Source organism: Acomys minous (genome assembly GCF_964271855.1).
Source record: "Acomys minous genome assembly, chromosome: 2".
In the NCBI taxonomy this organism is placed as follows: Eukaryota; Metazoa; Chordata; class Mammalia; order Rodentia; family Muridae; genus Acomys; species Acomys minous.
This window is the reverse complement of record NC_140484.1, coordinates 38,946,538-38,968,790: the sequence shown is the minus strand read 5'-3', so window position 1 is coordinate 38,968,790 and position 22,253 is coordinate 38,946,538. Positions and strand designations below refer to the sequence as shown.

The window sequence follows — 22,253 nt, the reverse complement described above, 5'->3', positions numbered from 1 at the left end:
GGGAACCTAATGTTTAGACTCAATGTAACTCACTCTTAGAATGATATATGAGTGTTTGAGGTTTTTAAACCATTGAAGTAATGAATTTTCCTTAAATACATCGATATAGTCAGTCTCATTAAAGAGTCACTGTCATGTGAAAAAGCTTGAGACATGTAACCATGTGTTAACATATCCTTTTAAATTATGTCAGATATATATGGCCACTGTCCTGTGTGTTAAGCTTTGAGGAAATCTAGCTCTATCCAAAACATGATTTTCTGACAGAAGAATTTTGAATACCCAACCCTGATCTCTAAAGGTACTAACTAGGCTGGCCACACACTTTTCCAATCGTCATAGAAATTATTACATCCACTTAAAGATTTTTCTAGGATTTGAAAAATCTTGCTGCTCCTACTGTCCATGGTGAGAAATCTCAAGGAAGAGACAGAAATGCTGGGGGTGGCAAGCCCAGCTGTGTCCCACTGAAGTGGAGTCACAACACAGATGAGCCATGATGAACCTTTGTCATATACTTATAAAGCACAGCTCATGAAAGCAGAACATAGCACAACTGTAGTCAACTCTTATGTGCTAACATTGAAATGTCCTCAGAGGCTACAACAGAACATCTAGAGGTTTCTGGACCAGCTAGTTCATAGGGAAGAAGCTCAGGTAGAGGACGATGAGCTTCAGGTCACCATGCTTGTTGAATTCATTTCACACACAAACCATCACATAAGTTTCACCAGTGTGGGAACAGGCTTCATGTCAAGACCAATGGGATTGGCTCTTTATTTTCCCCCACTGGGAGTCATGATGGAGAACTTACAGGGATGATTTGGCCACACACCCCAATAGGTTCACGTCTTGTGTAAGTGAAAAGGTCTCCATCTGGAAAACAGAGTAGATGTATCACTTGTTAAAGGTTGTGTAGGCATGGCAGGCTATGAGAAGAGCCATACAAATAGCAAAAGAGAAACAAAAGATCCTAGCTACAAGATTAAATAACATAAATAATGGAGCCCTGGAAAAGTAATTGGAATCTAAAGACTGAAGTACATGAAACTATGTGACAAGAAGGGGAAAGATCTGACAGGCAGTTAACTCCATTCTTCGTATTCAAAATGGCTGCCTTCACATCATCCTGTTAACAGAGTGATGCAGAAAAGAGCTGGGAGGTGATATTCTCTCTGAGTAAGGACTGAGCCATGTGCAAATGCTTCCAACATCTCAATCTCCCAGGACCACAAACTCTTAAAAGGAAAATTATTTAAAATAATAAAATACCTCCCCAGAGAAAGCAGTCTTTTTTGCTGATTAAAACTGTTGGTTTTTCTTTTGCCTACCAAATAAAAATGTACTGTCTTTGAGTCTATGGGGAAAAATGTTTCTAAAGTGAAGCATGACTCTTTTCCATCTGGGTTTGACCAACTCTTTTCTTTGATGTGGTTTCCCTGGGAATTTTGTTGTTCTGTGTTTTGTTCTGGCTTCCACAGGAGCCTACTGCTACCAAAGCAAGTTCTTTCTTGTTAAGACCCACAGGTACTTTAAACAGCTTCATCTATGTTTCCTAAGAGTGGAGAAAGAGCCACAAAACAGCTCCAGTCACGGTCGCTCTGTTGTTCTTGTTCTTATCTTCTAACTTCTTGCTGACCGCCTCTCACACTGCGCCCTCCACTTAGATTAGGAGATTGGGAGTGCACAGCAGGGACTGACCCGGAAGTGGACTGTTTGAGTTCCTGATATCATTACAGTTATAGACAGGAAACTCAGCTTCTACACTCCCAAACTGATTCTTTTTTCCCTTGAAATATTTCTCTCATGTCTGTTCTACTGCTTGCATAACTTATTCAGTGATACTAACAGAACATTTCTATGCAATGATCCTCTTTGTTGTCATTTTTTAATTCTTTTATGGATTCTGTGTGAATTTCACATCAACCACCCCAGTCCCACTCATTTCCCAGTCTGTCCATATCTGCCCTCCACGCTTGTAACATTACCCACAAAAGAGAGTAAAAAGTAAAAAAATAAATTAAAACAAAAAAGCAAAAAACTCTCCATGGAAGCTGAAATGTGTCATGGTGTGACACACAGATTACTTGTAAATGTCCATTGCAATGAGCAATTGTTCTTATTCAAAGCCTCTGACTTCTGGGAAACCATCAATACTGGCTTTTCACTATGACTTCTTGTAGTGAGAAATTTTGATTTCTTTAAAAACTCAGAAATGTTATGTGAATATATATTTTTTTAATCCCAAGTATGGCATACAAGGCTATTTCAGCTTGTTCACAGCGCAAACTATGATTTGTCTCATACTCTGGCAAGGGTGTGATATTTTTCCAGCTGAAGGTAGTTTATGTTTGAAATTTTGGGGACCCTTGAGAGGGTATAAATGCCAGAGCCCCAAGAGAGTAGTTTTTGTTTGTTTCTGTTGCTGTTTTGTGATATCCTAATGGCAGAGATCAAATTTGGCCCAAGGAACTTGATGCTTCTAATCAGCAGGAAATAGTCTGACAATATTGATGGTTCCCTTCTCCTCTAATCTTCTTTCTCTCCTACCTAGTGTTGCGGGGGAGGGTGGTATAGGGAGGGAGGAAAAAAACCCAATACAGAATCCAAAAGTCCAGCTACATGTGGTGCCCAGATGTAGGGCTAGGCATATTGCGAAATCTGGTTTAAAATGCCATAGAGAAAATGGAAGAAGATGAATATTCTGTTTCAAGACAGCAGAAAAAGGTTTATTGTGGCTGCTGCCACTAGATCCTCCCCCTCTTATCCCCAATTTGCTCCCAAAGGAGATGTTCTGGGTGTTTTGTTTTTTGTTTTTTCCTTCTTCCATATTCTGTCTTTTAAAAAAGGTTGAGAGAATGGCTGAGCTATTGGAAAAATTGTGAGTGGAAAGGGAGGAACCTGAGAAACAGAAAAAGTGAAGAAATGGTAAAACCAGAAAAGATCAACCTATTCCTTCATTTTTAAAAGGGTTGCAGAGTTGGCTGTGCAACTGGAAAAATTGCAGGTAGAGGTAGAAGTGCTTGAAAAGCAAGTAGCACCAGAAAACAGAGAACAGAAGGGCTCAGACCCAGTGACTGAGCATGGGAATGGGAGCTTCCCAAAGGATGAAAGAAGGAAGCAAACGGGGGCAGTAGGCAGATCGTGGCCCTGCTTCATTTCCACACTTTTGGTTTCCAGTCGCTGCAGCCCCTGGATAGAGCAGGGAGCTGGTTGTGTGGCTCAGGAGATTAGGAGGCTGTGCAGAGTATTAGGGTTAAAGAAAAGCAGTCCTTTCTCAAAGAAAGGGTTAATCTTGAGTCAGTTGTACCAACAGAAGAAGGGTGGCTTGGGATTATAAAATCACCATTGGTTTTCCTCGCAATTGTATAGCACATGCCTGCTAATCGTGTATGGATCATGATTATGGTAAGATACCACGATGTCCTATAGAAACACTAGATCTGAGGCATTTTAAAGAGGCCATAATTTCCTATGTAATGCACTCACCTTTTGTAAAAACAAACATTAAGGAACTGCACTACCCAAAATATAATTATTTCCCAAGATTAGGAAGAGCTGGTAACACCTGTGCTAGGGTTTCCAGTTTCATTGGTTAATGTGGTGGAGCGTCCACCTAATTTACTTAGATTGTACAAGGCTTTGGGGATGCCTTCACAGATTTCTTGCAATATTGGTTTCAGCTGTGAACACAGCCATAGCCGACACTGACACAGGTGTTGATAGAGACCCTTATGTTTGAGAATGTGGATACCAAGTGGAAAAGAGTTATTAGACCATTAAAGGTACAGACAATACCAATGGATGGGTGGATAAGGGATACAACTGATATTGGTTCTCACAAGTATCACACTAATATTATAGGACAAGGTAAGGTCTCTGATATCAAAATGCCCAGGGTTTCAATTGTAAAAAAAAAAAAAAAAAGTCGGTCATTTACAAAGAAATTGTGACTAATCTGCTAAAAGCCTCAGATCTCAAAATGCTCAATGTGTTAACTGTTAGAAATTGGTACTTTCTGCCAAAGAGGTGAACAGGCCTTTTCTAATGGATTTTTTTTTTAAAGAACACGTAGGCTTCCTAGGGTTTGCAGACATTATTGCAATAGATACCACTGGACCACTGAGTACATGTCCAAGAAGAATATCCAAGACAACTTTCTTCCATCAGAAAATGAAAAGAGGAGCCTGGCAGCTGCTGAGGTCCTGCAGCAAACTGAATTGTTACAGATAAGTGCAGCCAAGAATCACCAGGTTATAAAAAACAAAACAGAGCAAAAAACACAAACAAAAATAAAACCTTGACCACTGATTGGAAACTGTCTTTGTTTATAATTTCTCACTAAACACAGTACAATTAATGGCTTAAAATAGAAAGGGAGAAATGTAGTGAGAATTTTTGGTTTCTTTTAAAACTCAGAAACATCATGTGAACATGTTTTTGTTTTAATCCCAGATGTGGGATGCGAGGTTGCTTCAGATTGGTCATAGCAGCTAACTATGATTTGTCTCATACTCTGGCAGGGGTGTGATTTTGACAGCTGTAGATAGTTTACATTTAGAAGTCTCAGGACTCTTCAGAGGGCCTATGGATGCCAGAGCCCCCAAGAGAGGTGTGGCTGCTGTTTTCTGAATTGCTGGTTGTTGTTTGGAGATAACTTTGTGACAAAGATCAAATTTGGCCCAAGGAACTTGATGCTGCTAATCAGCAGAAAGTAGTCTAATGTTACCAATGCCTCCTTTCTCAGCTAAATTTCTTTCTCTCCTACCTAGTGTTGGGGGATTGGAAGGGGTAGGAGTGGTGGGGGTAGGAAAAAGAATTCAATAAAGTGGCCAAAGGCAGGGCTACAACTCTTCTCAGATATCCTGCTGCTTACCTGAGCCATAAAGATCCTGCAGCTTTGGTTCTGCAGGACTGTGGCCTTCACACACTCCGTCAGCTCATAGGTGGGGTGGATATGGCGAGGGGGGACAGCTCAAAGCCCAGGTTCTGGACCTGAGTGATGGCTGAGTTGGTTAGCCCAGCAACTCTCCTGCACCCTCTCCAATGGAGCAAGCTCTCCTACATTCCACACACAGATTCTTCTTCTGTTGTTTTAGTTTGGTTTTGGTTTTGGTGTCTTTGTCCATTTTGGGTTTTTGAAACAAGGTTGCTTTGGTTGTCCTGGAATGCGCTCTGTAGACCAAGCTGGTCTCAAACTCACTGAGATCTGCCTGCCTGGGATTAAAGATGTATGCCACCATGCAGAGATTCTTAACTCAGCTGGTAATCATAGTTCATCTTGATTTGGAACAGTGTTCTTGAATTACACTCGGCTAAGTAGACAGGGATTGATTGGGCACAAAAAATCATAAACATCATTACGGTAATTAATGGTAATAAATAATTCCAGAAGCCAGCTTTGAAAAGGTTGGACCCTCAGACACCTCACTCAAATTAGTAGTTGAATCTATGATCACTGTTCACACTTAATACTGTCTACACTATCTACATGTTGACTCTTAGCAGAACTCCAGCCTCAGAATGTGTTAGGCCAAACTAAAGAGGAAAGCAATTACCTAATGGATTGACCCCTTTCTCAGGGAACATTTGAAGGTATTCAGTTCTAAAATAATGGCCTCTCCTCTACCACCATGCTAGGAGCTTCCCAAATGTACTTACCACACGGAATTGTTTTGCCATGGATCTTGTCAGCCCAGCCTGCAAAGTACCTTAATGTCTTTATGCTGGAGACTACATCAAACAGGTAGGCATGGGTGAAGATTTTCCCAGCATTCATTGACTCCATTGTCTGGGTGGGGGAGAATAATATCAAAGTCTAAACTTTCAGCAACAAAAATTATATCAACAATATACAGTGAATGTTTTTTAGTATTTGTGTACTAGAGAGCTTTGGAAATATAAGAACTCTTAAATCTAATGTTTTGTCAAAAGCGATTTAAGAAAGACTCAAATGACTTGTTTGTGGTCACATTACAAAATCCCATGGGAAAGATGGTAAGATTCTGATTGCCTGACCCTGGTACTCTTTCTGACATATTCTAAGAAACTTCTGGCTAAGCAGTGCCTAAGAACTGGTCACATAATGAAAGACAGAAAGGGAACAGATCCGTAGAAAGGGAAAGAGGAGGAAAAGAGGGAAGGAAAACTATGTAGTCAAGATATATTCCAAGAGAAAATAACCTACTTTCAATAAAATAGAAAAAAGATAGTGAAGTTCCACCTTTCCCTATCTATCAGTATTTTCTTTTCCTCCCCCTTTGTATGCCGACCAAAAAGGATACTTTGAAATCGCACATGTGACTGGTGATCAGTCACAAGGCAAGATGCACAGAATTGATATTGTCCACTACCATAAGATTAAATCAAATGTGGCTTTGTAAGTCTGTTCTTCTCTCCCTACGGCTCTCATACTGACAGAGGAAGGTAACAATGTTTTGTCTACATATAAGACAAGGGAAAAGAGCTAAGCTTTGGGAGATGCCTTTCTTCCAATAGAACATTTCAATTAGCATATGTTTATTACAGAGCTGTGAATTCTATTTTTGCATGTTTTGGAACAATGTAGAACAATCCTTGAGGAATAAATGATTCTTAATAACTGCTGAATTGCTGATGTTTTTAATAAAATGAAGGTTTAAATTTTATTATCTCTTAAGAGTCTAAAACTAATAAAATTTATTCTGAATTGTGAGCTAGGGACCACTGTGTTTTCAATTGGCTTTACTAAAATTCAAAGCTCAAAGGACTAGAAAATGTCTGTACCCTCCATCTGTGTTCTATACTGACTTATCTAACTATTAAATTAAAACTTTGTAACACCTGAGAGCATATAAGAGCTTTAATGAGTATAGTAAAAACAAAAACAAAAAACCCCTGAGCTCTGGAGGATGAACTGGAAAGAAAAGATAGGAGGATGTTTTTCTATGCATTCTTTAAACGCAGCGAGTGCTCTTGGGAACCCTCCTCTGTATCTTCTTGTTGCTGTTGGAGAATACTCACAGCCAGCAGCAGGTGATCTCTTTCCATTAAGTCGGCCAGCTTGTTCAGCAGGCGCCCCCTCTCTGAAGCATCCATGGTGCGCCATGGGGAGCCAATCTGGAAAGCCTGTCGTGCAGCCTTCACAGCTTTGTCGACATCTGCCTGGAAATCAGTGAATTAAATTAAATTAAATTCATTGTGTTCAAACTACTACACTGGCTAGCATAATATCACAACTTCATCAACTAGGACATAGTCCTCACAAACAGGAGCTAGGTCTCCATTAGCCCAAAATCTATAACATTCCACTCACTCTGTACCACAGTGTATTGGAATGGTTTCTCTTGAATGATATTTAGAATAAACTCCATTGAGATGTAAAATGAATGAATTAATAAAAAAAATCTGGAAAAACAAAGAATAAACTCCATATCCTTATAAAATAGTTAAACTCCTAGAATAGGAATACTATCTTTTACCAGTTGTGACTTTATCTTATTGTAATAGGACATTGAGCATTTATTTGAAATAATGATCTAGTTAATTTACATACATTAGATTATTTAATTCAGAAAATGCTATAAGACAAATCTATTCCTTATTTTATGGATAGAGAAATTGAAGAAAGTGTCATCCTGGGTGACAACTGTGTAAATTTATTAGCTTGTGTTGGAAATTTCACATTCAGACGAAAGCACTCCTGTGTGTGGTAAGCACTTACTTCCCAACTGAGTACAAAGTTATCCACTCTAGTCCCTAATTGAGTGGAGAAGATGGTTAATTTTATTAATAATATGTTGCTTATAACCTCACTAATTCAAGCATAATGGAATAAGAGAATAAAGTCACACTCACAGTGCTTAGCTTTCTTCCCCACCTCACTCCATCCCACAGCCGCCACCTCCCCAACCCCCACTCACGTACTTTTCTTTTTCAAGATAGAGTTTCTCTTTGTAGCCTTGGCTGTCCTGGACTCACTTTGTAGACCAGGCTGGCCTCAAACTCACAGCGATCCGCCTGCCTCTGCCTCCCCAAGTGCTGAGATTATGGGCATGCACCACCATGCCTGGCTTTCACTCATGTACTTTTATTCCCAGTACATTTTTCCTTTAGTTTACTTCTTTAGATTTCCTAGGCCACTTCCCTTCCAAACTTTTCCATGGTCACTCCATTCCTCTGTAGATACCTATTCAGACTACTTTTAGTCTCTCCCACTATACTGCTGAAAGCATCATTGCTCCTTCCATTACTATTTCATGTGGGATTTTTTTTTCTTCATCAAGTCAACTGCAAATAGCATGTATATAAGGACTATTTCACAAGTTTTTGTCTATGACACTTGCCAATTCATGGAGTCCTAAAAATCAATATGATCTACAGGTCAGTAAGCTTCATCTTTTTGAACTGTACCTTAAGTATGTGAATACTGTGGTTTTTAAACCATACAGTTTAAACTAGTATGACACAGCTCAGTAGGAATCTTTCTGCTCAGTGTCTGTAATTGGTCTTTGCTTAATAAGAGCTCTCTTGTTTTGAGCCAGAACAGCTGAGTTGAGCCGGCCAACCAGAGTTCAGGAAAAAACTAAAAAGGGTGAGATTATTCAGCAGTAAGTCTCAGAGGCTGAAAACACTCTGGGCTTAGGTGAGGAGACAGAGTCTGGAAGCCAAAGCCTTCAAGGCTCTGGCTTTCAGAAGATTCAATTGTAAGCAGGTTAGAAGCTTCCAGGCCTAGGCCTAGAGATAGATAGACAGAAATGTTCTAGGTTCATCCTGAGTAATGTACTTGTGAAGCTTGCATATAGTTCTCATCTCATCCCCTCATCTGAGGAAATAAAAACAACTTTTACACACACACACACACACACACACACACACACACACACACAATTGCTTCTTGACAAAATAATACTTATGGTTAATTTAGAGTAAAGTCCAGGCATGTCTGAATGTATTACTATCTTCAAACAAAGCTAGGTTTTACTGAAGAATCGTATGGACATGGAAAGTTCTATGGACTGCCTGGGAACTGCGTGTTCAGTGTTTCCTGAGATGGAGTCTTCTCCTGTAAAGCAAGCTGGTCTTGAATTCATTGTAATAACAAACCTGCTCAGTAAATCATGATAATCCTGCTGCCACAGTCTCTAAAGTAACGCCAGAAACTATCATGTATGACTCTGGAAATGGTTTATGAGCATGAACAAAATAGTTCCTCACTGACTTTCTGACATTGTGTCCTATTATATAGCCAAAGGTAGCAGCTATATGCCTCATCTTTGCCCTCATGCCATGGAATGAGACACTGGCTTTCCCAGAATGGGATCCAATGGATGTTTCATTTCACTGAAGCTCAGAGAGTTGCCTTATGGCTATGCTGTGAAATAGTCTCTTCTCTGGCATTATGTCTCTTGCAAGAGTACAGAGTTGGAAAATTATTTGTACAAGGTGAATATCTTGTTTAAAATAATAAGTAAGAGATTTTCCCATAAATGTGTCACTCAATGAGATTAAAAAAAAAAAAAAGAACTCTCAGCCTCTTGGTTTCTCCAAGAGGTAGAGAGAAAAATGGCTTTAAGAAACGTAGTTAAACATGTAAAGAAACAAAAACCAAGCCAAACTAAACCAAGCAACCAACCAATCAAACAAACAAACAAAAAACCCTGTCTATAGAAATCTGTAATTAATTTGTTCTTGCAGTTTTGTTATTTGGGCTGTGGCTCGCCTTTTCTTAAACCAGATGTTCAAACTTGCTGAACAAGAGATAGACTAAAGATAGTAAATTTTTAATTAAAAAAATTGTGTTCTTATTTCTCCCTTTTAGTTTTGTGGCATCCAAATATCCATCTACTTCTTGGCATTCCATCAGTTGGATAACTATAGGACAGTGAAAGAGGAAAATATAACTCAGCACCACACTGTCAAATTATAAACATGTATCTCCCTTAGAATGTCAGAAGACCAGTTCTCCAAATCATTGAAAAATAAACTAAAAGCATGAATGTTAAATTTACGTAGTGTTTACATATAACCTACAGACATCTTTCAGTAACTGTACTTGTGATACTGAACGCAAATGTTACCTAAGCAGTCGATGAACTGTACTCTTTGAGAATAGTGGTCAGTACTGTTTGTGCACACAGCTATGGTAGGCCTCTTTGCATCCTCTACATCAGCAGCTACACATTTCAGATTCCAGGCTTGAACTCACCAAAGTAGAATCAATCTGTGGGCGTAGATAGTCCAATCTATTCTAAACTGAAATTTGCTTGCTAAAACTTATTTGTGGCGTTGTTTCTTATCTTTAAGCTCACAGAAAGCTGTCTCTGTCTCACATTTTCTGTGTGGCAGAAATACCCGAATACTCACAGGATGGAGTTCATGGTGGTCCCAGAAAACAACCCACCATGAAAATGACTACAGCATCCGAGTCCATCCCAGCTCATCCTGCCATCTTCTCTACCCTCTGCTACACAGGCCCTTACTGTTGTACATCGTCAACAGCCTCTCATTCATTCTCCTCACTTCCCACTATCTCTATAAGCCTGCCAGGTTAATCTTTATGTCATTTTTCTTATCATGTTCCCTTGTGTGTTTGCAACTGCTCGCCTCATCCACAAAGCTAAGGGCAAACATCTCTGTTTGGTTTTCATTTTCTGGCCCAACTTTACTGGCACAAACTTCCTGGTCACATGTCTCCTGCTCTAGCTCAGCCATCCCTTTGCACCTTTGCTCCGGAAATTCTCCTTCAATAGAGACTTTCAACCAGCATGTCCCTTTACGTTCAAAAATCTTAAGCATATTTCAAACCCTGGCTCAATGTAACAGTCTATGTCAATAGTCACCAGACACCCACCTCAGTGTCAGACGAAAATCAAGAGCGATTTAAGCTCCTAGAAGAAAGACACATTCTTTACTGCCACACGTTGCTATTATACTTAAAGATCATAGAGCCTGTTTTAACTGATAAGGAAGGAGACTTTATGCTAACGAAACACAGCAGATTTAGGACCAAAAATTTATGCTATATTTACCTCCACATTTGATTATGTTGGCAAATGTTCAATGATGCTGCTTTGTCAAATTGTCATTGCTCTTGAATGGCTCCATATCATATAAAACAGTGGGTTTTCAGCCCGTGAATTACCCTGAGAGTCTCCATTTTATTAGTATCTTTTGACTCCATTTTGAGGAAGATGTCCGACTGCAGCCCCTAGGTGGACCCAGAAACCCTACCACCTACCACACACAACCTCTCCAGCACAGGCTGATGAATGCTTTACTCCTGGGACTAGAAAGTGAGCCATCCTGTAAGTATACTGGGGAGAACTGCAACTGTGTGGGCAAGTAGAAACAGGCTATTGTCTGAGACATGATGGGTGTGCCGAGGACCAAGGACTACTTGACTCAGCTGAGTTCCTGTTGTTGAAGCTGGACTGCCAGCTCTCACATATATTCACCTGTCTGAGCTGCCACTTCCCGCTCTAGACCCAGTTTGTCTTTCATCTTGCAATTGAGCTTTGCAACTTCTCTCTTACATCTGACCCCAAACAATTTGCTTAGAGGAATCACTTATCCAGCCAACCAGACTGGTGCTGTGGCATGGCTTGCAGCTTGGCTGGCTATGAATTAGCCTCTTTGATCTCTTCTACTGGAGGGCCAGTTGTCACTAAGCACAGAGCAGATCGGTTGCATTGGCAGGGATGCTGGGATGGCCACGAGCTTTCCCTTCTGCACCTTAGGAGGAAGGTAAACCTCCATGACTGCCCCAGCCAAGTCCCTAGCCTGCCCCGCAAGCTGTCTACAGAACCAAGGCAGAGATTTCTGTTTTCCTGATGACTCCATTCCCATTCTCAAAGCAAGATGTGTCCTAAGAACTAAGTATTTGAGGCTTCAATATTTTTTTTTAAATATTTATTTATTATACAGTATTCTGCCCACATGTGTGCATGCATGCCAGAATTTGGCATCATATCTCACTACAGATGGTTGTGAGCTGCCACATGGTTGCTGGGAGATGAACTCAGGACCTTTGGAAAAACAGGCAGTGCTCTTAACCTCTGAACCACCTCTCCAGCCCCAAGGCTTCAATGTTAAAGCATCAAGAATCTGAATTTTTATTAACTGGAACCTACAGATTCATTCAGTCTTTTGAAGGTCATTTTTTTTTCCGAGACAGGGTTTCTCTTGTAGGCCTGCATTTCCTGGACTTGCTTTGTAGACCAGGCTGGCTTCAAATTCACAGAGATCTGCCTGCTGTAGCCTCAGACCACTCAAGTTTTGGATGCCACCTCCCTATTCTCACTTCCCAGGTCACATTAGAAATGTTGACATCATATCTGTAGCCTCAAATTTTTGTTAAGTTGCTTATCCTCTTGATTTTAGGTTTTTTTTTTTTAGTTTTTATGTATTATGTATATTTATCCTCCACCAGATGTAAATATGGCAAATTTTCTTTTGATAGGGACAACAGATTATTTACACAACTGCTTGAGCAATCATATTTTCATGTCTTTTATTGAACTTGTGCTAGGCTTTGAGCTCATAATGGTGAGAAACAGAGAGTCCTGGTGGAGAGTGGACCTGTGTGTGTGTATTGGGAAACTTACCTTGTCCCCTTCTTCCACATGGCAGATGACCTCCTCAGTTGCAGGGTTCAGGACAGGAAATTTCTTGCCACTCACTGAGTCATGCCATTCATTGTTTATGAAGATCTGTGGAGAAGCAGCAAAGACATAAAGAAGCACTTAAATATGTAGTGGTTTGAGAGTTTTATAAACTGAAGTTGAGGTATTAAATGTTGCCTGAATATATCTTTTTCCATCTCTCAAAAATGTTCAGTTTTGTGTCATTTTTCATCAAAAGAAACACAGGAGTTAGACAGTTGTGGTTTCGGTTGTGTCATTAGGACATAGTACCTATAGGAGGCCCCTTCGGTCATTTGAACAATTCTGAATTTCAGTGTCTGCACCCTGAACTTGAGTTTCATTAAGAAGTATTTTTGTATGCATTTGACTCCACTCCATCTGCATAAAGGAGATCTTAGCCCTGTAATACGGCCACTGTGAGAAAATTAAAAGAAACACAGCAGTTTATTCCCTGTGTGCACAAAAATGTTATTAGCCAATGAAACATTTTTGCTCATGAAAAGTATTATCAGTTGATGAGTTAAATGCTTTAAAGATATGTGTATTTTTATTTATTCATGTGTGTGTGCCTGTGTGAGTTTCTGTGTACCACACACATTGTAGGTGCCCATGGAGGCCTGAGGGCCTTGTCTGCCCTGTAGCTGGAGTCACAGACAGATCCTAGTAATCTATTATTCAAGGTGTATGAGATGAGATAGGAAAAGTAAGTTACCAAATCCTAGGAGGGAAAATTCTTCAGGCCTAAATTTCTTGGGGGAAAAAAAAACCTCAGGATTTCTCTCTCACAAAATCTTTGTTAGACAAAACATGACTGTGCAAGACAGACTGAAAGAAAATGGGAGGAAAATGACGTGGTAGGAAACTAATTTGGAAAAAATCAGATAAGAACACTCTGGAAGTTGCAAACTATTAAGAAAAACACATAGAACTAAGATATTTAATATTAGTTTCCCATGAGGCCCTGCCTCAAATGCTGCTTCCCAATTAAATACTCTCGCTATGTACACCTCCCTAGGAAATGGGACTCCTTATAATTCTATCTAATTGTAAGAAAGCAGAGGCAGGTAGAGGTGACAGAGTGAAAAGAGGCCCTGTGAGTTTCAAAGGGCCTCATCATGCCAAAGCTCAGTAGCAGGGATGACAGCAACCTGGAATGTTTGATGACAACTCCTAAGTGGGTAATGGAAACAGGGATGTGATGGGTGCACTTGTATTTATAGAGGCTTCAAACACAAAAGCTTTTGTATTTTCTTGAAAACAAATCTTAAATTCTAAGCTCATTTTCATCTATCGCATCAAAGAAGAACAGAATTAGAAAATGAGCCCTAAAAAGATGATGCTTTGATGGCTTGTTTTTCTTGGAGACAAAACATTCTTAAGATTTTGTCTTAAGGTCATACAATGCTCTGACTATAGTTGTTTTTCATTTTTGTTATTAATTTGCTTGTTTGTTCCTTTCCCAGTGCATTGAAAACTGTTGGAGTATAAAAACAAAAACAAAAACAAAAAGCTTCTGGTCAAGAGAACAGACTCTCTGGCTTGGGTGGAGACTTAACATTACAGTTGCACTGCTTTAAACTCTTTGGACAAGGGACCAAGTCTAGGAAGCTGGGCTCACCTTCAGCCAAATTTAAGAGGAATTATCCTTCAACGAGATGCTGTACTTTTGCTTCCCCAAAACCTCACCACTAATGCACAAGTATACACCATGTTTATAGGGTGATAAGTCTGTTCACTTTTCTGAATTATTCAGAAAAGAATAACTTTCCCCTTTCTTCTTTCTATCTCTTTTTATGAGCATGCTTTTCTTAACAGTTTGGCCCTTTCTCCCAACGTTTTAGACTTCAACTTTCCTTCCCTAAGAACTTCCCTGTCCTCTGTGTGACTCTTTGTTAGCCACATGTTTTACTTCAATGCCAGCTTGGATGGCGTGAGTGTTCCCCTACTCCTCCACCCTCTTGCCCTGGGCAGCTGCTGAACTTCCAGTGCTGGCCTTCCCTGGGGCCTTCCTTCAAAGCTCCAATCAATTCCATTTGGTTCTGTTCTTAAAGTATTCCATTAACGAGACTGAGAACCCCAAGTGATAACCCTGAATATCTATAGTATCAACCCTAGTATGCTTCTTGCTATATCAAAGAAGAAAAGTAAAACAGTAGGAAAAAGAATACAGAAATTAAACAATGGTCAGACAAAGCAACTTCACAATACTTCAAACCCCAGCCTTTTGTGCTTTCAACCAGGAGCTGGTTAACAGCCATTGTTTCAACCCCTCTTAGGAGTGAAAATCTAATATAATTCTCGAGTGGGACACAATAAAATGAAGATGCACAGGCATACAGAGAGAGCACCTGCTGAGATTTAATTGCTTACATGACTGGTGTCCTTCAAAGTGTAAAAATGATGTAATCAGCACATCAAATGATGTAACGCTTACTGTGTAGACCCACATTTATACAGACGATACACAGAAAATCAAATTTCACTGAGTGGTGTTGCTTTTTATTAACTAAAGAAGTTCTTGAACACCAAACAAATTCATTGTTGGCTCTTAAACACTTAGGTCCATCCTCTTCCCTCATATGTCCTTTTTCAATGTCTTTATAGTAAAGAAGATTTCAATCTGGAAGCATCTGCCTGTTAAGGGATTACTGAACCTGTGCTTGTACATGGGACTTGAAGGAAAAGCTCATTTTTCTAGTACTTTTACCTTATTCTTAATTAATAAGTGCTAAATGAAACAATTTTAAGGAAAGATAGTTCACTTAAAAACTTCCTTGAGATACACACACATACACAGTCTTAGCAAAATTCATAAATGACAAATTAAGTAAAGGGAGAGAGGGGCATCCTGACACCAAAAGACCTTTCTAGTTGGAACCACGCAAACCAAATTCTCCATAGTGATTAAAATGCAACAATATAAGCAGTGTCCTTATTGAAACAATTTGAGTGTATAGATTTTGGCATGAATTTTTTCCAAATTAAAAAGACAGAGGGCAAGGGGCTGCATCTGTGGTGTGCACAAACCTGTGACAACTGTGAGTTGTTGGAGAGAGTGGACAAACTACAGTTGGCATATTCTCAGTTGTCAATATCTAAATTGAAAAGCATCTTCTCTTCAGTAAAACCTGTTGAAATCATGCCTAAGGGCACTCCCATCTGCTTGTTGGCCAAGGCCAAGGGTCACTCCTCTCTGCAGACTTTGTCCTAAGGAGAGAGTTCATAAGCCACGCAGCTTCCTTACTTAGGTGCTTAGGAAAATTCAAAAGGCTGCAGTGACTCAAAGCCCCCTACATTTGTTCAAAACAAAAAGGAATTCATGAGAGATGGATCAGGCTCTTCTCATTAACTTTAACACACTCAGTTTTTGATGTTTAGGTCAGAAGTCAGCATGGCTGTCCCCAAAGTTGAACAATTGATCTCTTTGTTTTCTGCATCACACCATAACATAGCTAATTTTAAGTGACTGTCCTAATAACTGGCATAGGGGTATGTGTCCTATTTGTTTCTTAGTTTTAGAATCTTAGGATGTGTGACAAAAATAGGCATGTAACTATTTGATAGGTATAATTAAGATAGTCTCCCAGGACAACCGCAGCCTGATCATTTGCTCTCCATGGCTGGAGATTTAGAAGTCTGGGTCAGGCTCCTGCTCTTGTGTCTCTAAATATTTATCAGCTAGCAACGGCATGTGTTTTCCAACGACAAGCAGCTTGGCTGGAGAAACAAACAAGTACAGTTTATATTTCAAAAACAGAAAAATAACTCAAGTCTGTTTGAGAGTTTTATCAATAACCTCCATTCATATGTTCAGAGCCAAGTACTCCAACCTTGACATGGTGTTTGGTTCAGAGAGAGAGAGATCAGAGAGGCGGGGAGAGGGGGGGGCAGGGAGAAGAGAAGAAGAAGAAGAAGAAGAAGAAGAAGAAGAAGAAGAAGAAGAAGAGGAGGAGGAGGAGGAGGAGGAGGAGGAGGAGGAGGAGGAGGAGGAGGAGGAGGAGGAGGAGGAGAGGCAGATATAGAGACAGAGACAGAGAGAGACAGAGAAACAGAGACAGAAGCACATGTCTGTCTCCTTCCAGTAAGTTCCTGTTTGTCTGCCTTACCCTATGTGCACCCTGCACAGAGATATTGGAACTGCTCACTAAGGCTCACTGACTCTGGCACAAGAACCTGTTATACAGGAGAAAAATCCCTTTCCCTTGAACATATGTCAAGAGATAAACTTAAGAGAAGGTGTCTGGTATGGTTTAGAATTCACCCCCGAATCTGGCCACTTTGCAAGTTTTTTGTCTTCTTGATGGCACAAAGCTCTTACAGAGGCTCCAATGGACCTGTGCTTTAACCAGGCCCCCAGGGAAAGCCCTGCTTAGGAGTGATTTACCTTTGTATGTTGAATCTTTAAGTTGGCCAGAGCCGCAGGGACTTGAGGCTGTGCAGGGGAGGACATGGCTGCTTGGGCTCCTGGAACACAGGTGGCAACAGGCTCAGCAATTTGGCTCTGATAGAGCACTTGTTCCTTTTTATCTGCATGCACCCAGGGTCATTTGCATATTGAGATATGATTGGATGGGCAGACTCAGGGCAGGGCAGAAAGGGCACTACCCTCTTGAAACACCTAGGACGGGGAGCCTTTGCCTTTAAATGTGAATCCTTAAGGACTCAGCACCCCAGCCCTGAAGTTCGGTCTGGAGACTGCTCACTATTTACAGATGAATTAATTTACTGAGCCAAACCTGTGCTAAGAGTGTGTGTGCAGCTGCTCCAGACACTCAAAGCCAGTTATAATTTTCTGGGCTTTTCAAAACTTTTTATATTAACACATAACTTTCCTTTTTCTGATAGACTGGGAATCAGGGGATTTGTGAAATGAAAAAGGGAAAGGCTTTTGTCCTCAATAGGCTCTAGGGTTAGAGGACCATGAATCTTCAGGTCAAAACTACCAGGATGGGGATACAGGCCCTCTCTGTTTTGGGTCACTTTTTAAAATTCAGCCAATCAGATCTCTTTCCAGTCTGGGTAAGCAGACTTAGTGTCAAAATGAATTCTCAAATTGTCTTTGTCTTTTCAGCGGGAACAGAAAATTGTGCAGGACTTTTCCATCAGAGTTCACTGTCACTCACCGACCCACAAAGAGCATTATGCCAAGGTCATCTGCGGAAATTCTTATCAAGTGAGAGTGAGGTCAGATTTTAGGGAGGTTCTGCACTTTCGAATCATTCCTCTGCGGCCGCAGTTCTCAACCCGGGGCCTGTGACCCCCTTGCAGGTTGCATACCAGATATCCCACATATCAGACAATTACCTTATGATTCATGAAAGTATCAAAATTAAAGTCATGAAGTTGCAATAAAATAATATTATGGCTGGGGTTCACCACAACATGTCTTAAAGGGTCACAGAATTAGGAGGACTGAGAACCACTGACTTCCGATAGAGCCTAGGCACTATACAAAGAAAGACACCCTAAGAGAATAAATCCCAAGTGTTTTGAGCTGGGAACTTTGTAGAGGACACTTTCCAACTGTAGCATTTTCAGTCTGAATACAATGCTTCTCTGTGTTGAAGCTCCAGCACAAGGTACGGAAGGAACAAGATAACATTCTTTGGATGCTCTGCTTACTAAGAGTCAGTGTTAACTTCTTTGTAGTGAAATGGCCACCTCCCCTGCATGGGAGCTTAGCTGGAAGCAGGAACAGGGCAGAGGGGAACCTGTTCCTCTTCCCACCTTGACCCGAGCTTCTCATGTTGTAAACAGGGAACAGGGAACGGACTACAGCTTCTGATCACAGACTTCAAGTGTAAGGCTGACATCTCGCTTCAGGCAAAGCACCCTAGGTTTGTTCTTCCTCTTTTCCAGCCCTACCTTGATACCTATAAGATGATCCCTCACAAAGGCTCAAGCTCAGCTTGGGGTCCTGCAGTGAGCAGTTACACCCATGGAAATTATGGTGACCCTTTTATTCATCCCAGCAGGGACAGATGAGAAGCATTTTCATCTCCCTGGCACGTATCTTTTCTGTTGTAACTCCATCTAGACTGATCAAATGGAGCAAGAGGCAACAGATAAATAAGTGAGTACTTACATTTGTAAAACAATTACATTTTGGAAAATAGGATTCGGGTCAGGTCTAGAGCACAGATCAATCCTCTAGGTTTTTGGGTAGTATCTTTTAGATGTCCTTGAGTTCCCTGCACCTTTGACTTAAATTATTGGGATAGAAACTTCTGTTCTTGCAATCTATATCTTGTCTTTTCTATCAACCTGTCTATATATATACTTATCACATACATGTATATATATATAATTTTTGGAAACTTGTCTTCTCTTTTTACAAATGCCCTTTGAGCTAAACGCACAGTTGCTCAACAACTGTTACATAACATGGAGAGTGGTTCTTGGGCCAATGCCCAAACAGCTGCATTTTGCAGAATCACAGTTGTTTGTGGATTCAAGACTTGTTTATTTGATGTTTAGGAGGAAAAAAAAAACACAGATTGCAAAACATTCTTGGCATCCTACTCTCTGAGTGGGCACATCAGTCATTGTCTTTTAGTAAATAATGATGTAATTATGCACCCCTCAAACTAAGCATCAGTGCATGTAGCTAAAGGGAAGTTTAAAGGCAGTTACCACACCTATCCGATACTTTTCAACAAGTATTTACTAAGCATTGTGTAGGCAGCAGTCATTCCTAAGTTTTTGCTTCCTTTGCCCAACTGTCTTGGTTTTTTTCTGCCCAGTACCTGCCAAACTATGACAGCTTTTCCTGAGGTAACTATTGCCAAGCCCGGAACTTACTTTGTAGAAAAGTTTATTTCTAGGGATAGTTACAAAATCCAAAAACTTTCTTTTCGTTCTTCCCCTTACAGAGAAAAAAAATAAGGCTTTGGTATAATAAGCTGTTCTCAACCTGTTGGGTCACACAGCCCCTTAAGGATCGCATATCAGATATCCTACATATCAGATATTTACATTATAATTCATATCAGTAGCAAAAGTACAGTTATGAAGTGACACTAAAATAATTTCATGGCTCTGGTTCATGACAACACGAGGAGCTGTATTAAAGGGTCACAACATAAGGAAGGATGGGAACCAGGGAACTACTGATGATGGAAACCAGGTACCCGGACCTAACATACTTCCATTTGCTGTCAGAGATGCTACTTCATTTAACATGGGTTCCTAAGCAAGGAATATTTAATCATTTTCTTCTCAGTGATAAGCTAAATTGTGCTCACATAGACACACACACACACACACACACACACACACACACACACACACACACAATGAGATTATATTTAAGCAGTGGCTTCAATTCTTGTCAATGCTGTACTTACACTGAGAATGTACAGACCATGATCCGCCATCACGGAAACCAGCACATTAGGCAACACCTCTATACACAGCTCCATTGAAGAAGCAGTTTCTGATGAAATCAAAGTTCTTTCTTATGTGGGTGCTTGAGCCTTCTCCTAACATTAATAATAGAAACTAAAATAAGATTAGGTGACAAAGCAAAAATTAATGCTGAAATGAGCTCATCTGCAACGGGCCAAATGTTTGTTTCTTCTCCAAGTACATGTGATAAAATCCTGACACCCAATGTGATGGTGTGAGAAGTGGGGCCACTTTGTTTTGTATGGGTTCTTCTCTCTTTCTTTGCTGGTACAACACATGGAAGCCAGAGCCCCATGCATGATAGTCAAGCACTCTGACACCTATGTCACCAGCTTCTACCACCCATGTCTTCAAAGTGAAGATCCATGGAAAAGTCAGAAGTCTGCTACTAAGAAGTGGGTTCTAGAACTCTGATGTTTGGCTTTTAGCCTTCAAACCTGTTAGAAATAAATATCTCTCCTTTAAAAAAAGATATCCAGTCTCTGGTATTTTACTGTAGTAGCATAAATGAACTCTGGTGGCTTCTTTAAACATTGTCTGATTCCAGGATCCTGGATGGTTCACGAAGCTCAGAACTTTGCTCTGATTTATGCCATACCCCTGGATACACTGCTTCCGTCAGCATGGTTAGCTAGCCCCATGGTGAATATGCCTTTACTTTTACTAATGACTATACTTTACCTGCCAGCACATCATTCTTGGGTCCATTTAGGGGTTAGACTTAAATACTTAATACAAAGTAGACCTTGGTTGTACTTCATTGTCAATTAGATTTTTTTAAAGCATACATGAAATTAAATGTGTGCATTTGTGGACTAATTTCTGTTCAACTACTAATCTCTATTTAGCTAAATTTTCACCTTTTATTTTTATTTTATTTTATTTTTTGGTCCTACCATATTTTAGTATTGTTCTTCTGTTCTCTGCTAAGATATAATAGGTATATATAATGAAACTGGGAGACTCACTGCATAGTAGAGATTCTAAAGTCAACTAGGGGTCAAAGCCTTTATAAGATAATTAGTTGAGCTTAAGGAAGTTTTACTAAACCATACAGGCCTAGGCCATCTCCTGAAACTTGTCTGATATGGGCATTGAAATTACCTTGCCAGCACAAGACTCTGTTTTATCTATAGTTTTCACTTTATTTTCTAACACTAGATAGAGAAAATAGAAACCCTGGCATACTGAATAGGTCATCTGCTCTAGGCTAGTTGCCCCATGTTTCCTATATTTGTATAATTTATATTGCTAGAAATATTTCTTGTCAAATAAGAATGGGAAGATACAAGTGAGAGGATAACAATCGGGATGTAATCTAAATAAATTAAGGAAAAAAAAGAAATGATTCTTGTTCTCCCCTTCTGCGCCCATAACTTAAACCACATTAGCTCAGTCATTTGAGTGAATTAGTGAGTACAAGTGAGGTCAGGCTTGGCACCGAGCCCTGGCAGAACAGAGATCTCAAAATGAAAGTGGTAATATTTTCCCTCCTTTATGATTTTTTCAAACTCTTTAATAGTTAAGTTTACAAAATTTAACTATTTATGTGTTTATATGTGGCATTTATAGAATATTTTAAAACAGTGAGAGTACAACTCAACAAATAACTATAAAATGAAGAAGGGGAAACCACCACTTGGACAGAGATGCCTGTCAGAGCTTCACAGCCTGCTGTGTCCTCACTAAGCATCACCAAGCGTTCTCTACTCTAAGCTCAAATGCATCCAATTACTTAATCCATGATTACTTGAACTTATCATAAATTAAATACACATACAAATATTTTTCACCAGGGAAATGTAGAATAGAGGTTAACTTTGTTGGTTAGTTTTATCAAAGGAATGTTTTTGGTTTTTCATGAAGAATCCATGATGAGTTATCTAGCCACAAACAGAAGCATAAAACACACAATTTCTGTTTATATCAAGTGATGTTTCCCAGCTCAAGTACAGAACACTCACAAATTCAGATCAACGATCCTTTTCCTGTGCTATTTTGTCAAAGGACGGACAATGCTATCACATCTAGAGCAAAGCCAGTGGGCGATTGCTAATATACAGACCAAACACGTGATCTGAACCAGCAGAGGATTCTAAACTCAACCTAAAGTGAGAGTTTATATCAGTTAAGATCAGTGGCTTGTTTAGTTTTCACCTCTAGTTAAACAGCTGAAATGATACTTCAATGTCTGTTCTGGTTTGGGTACGCCTGTCTTCCAGA

At 40.0% G+C, this 22,253-nt stretch overlaps 1 protein-coding gene across 1 annotated transcript in view; it reads right to left on the bottom strand.

Annotated features, from left to right (window-relative positions):
* The window catches only part of LOC311588687 (aldehyde dehydrogenase, cytosolic 1), a 36,336-nt gene extending 19,215 nt beyond the window's left edge, over positions 1 to 17,121 (bottom strand). The window contains exons 1-5 of the mRNA XM_084766609.1: positions 17,008 to 17,121; positions 12,585 to 12,689; positions 7,003 to 7,143; positions 5,662 to 5,791; positions 815 to 876 (exon numbers count right to left, since the gene is read on the bottom strand). Coding sequence (XP_084622735.1) covers positions 815 to 876; positions 5,662 to 5,791; positions 7,003 to 7,143; positions 12,585 to 12,689; positions 17,008 to 17,073 — 504 coding nt within the window. The 5' untranslated portion in view covers positions 17,074 to 17,121. The remainder of the gene's footprint in view (positions 1 to 814; positions 877 to 5,661; positions 5,792 to 7,002; positions 7,144 to 12,584; positions 12,690 to 17,007) is intronic.
* Positions 17,122 to 22,253: the final 5,132 nt, after the last annotated feature.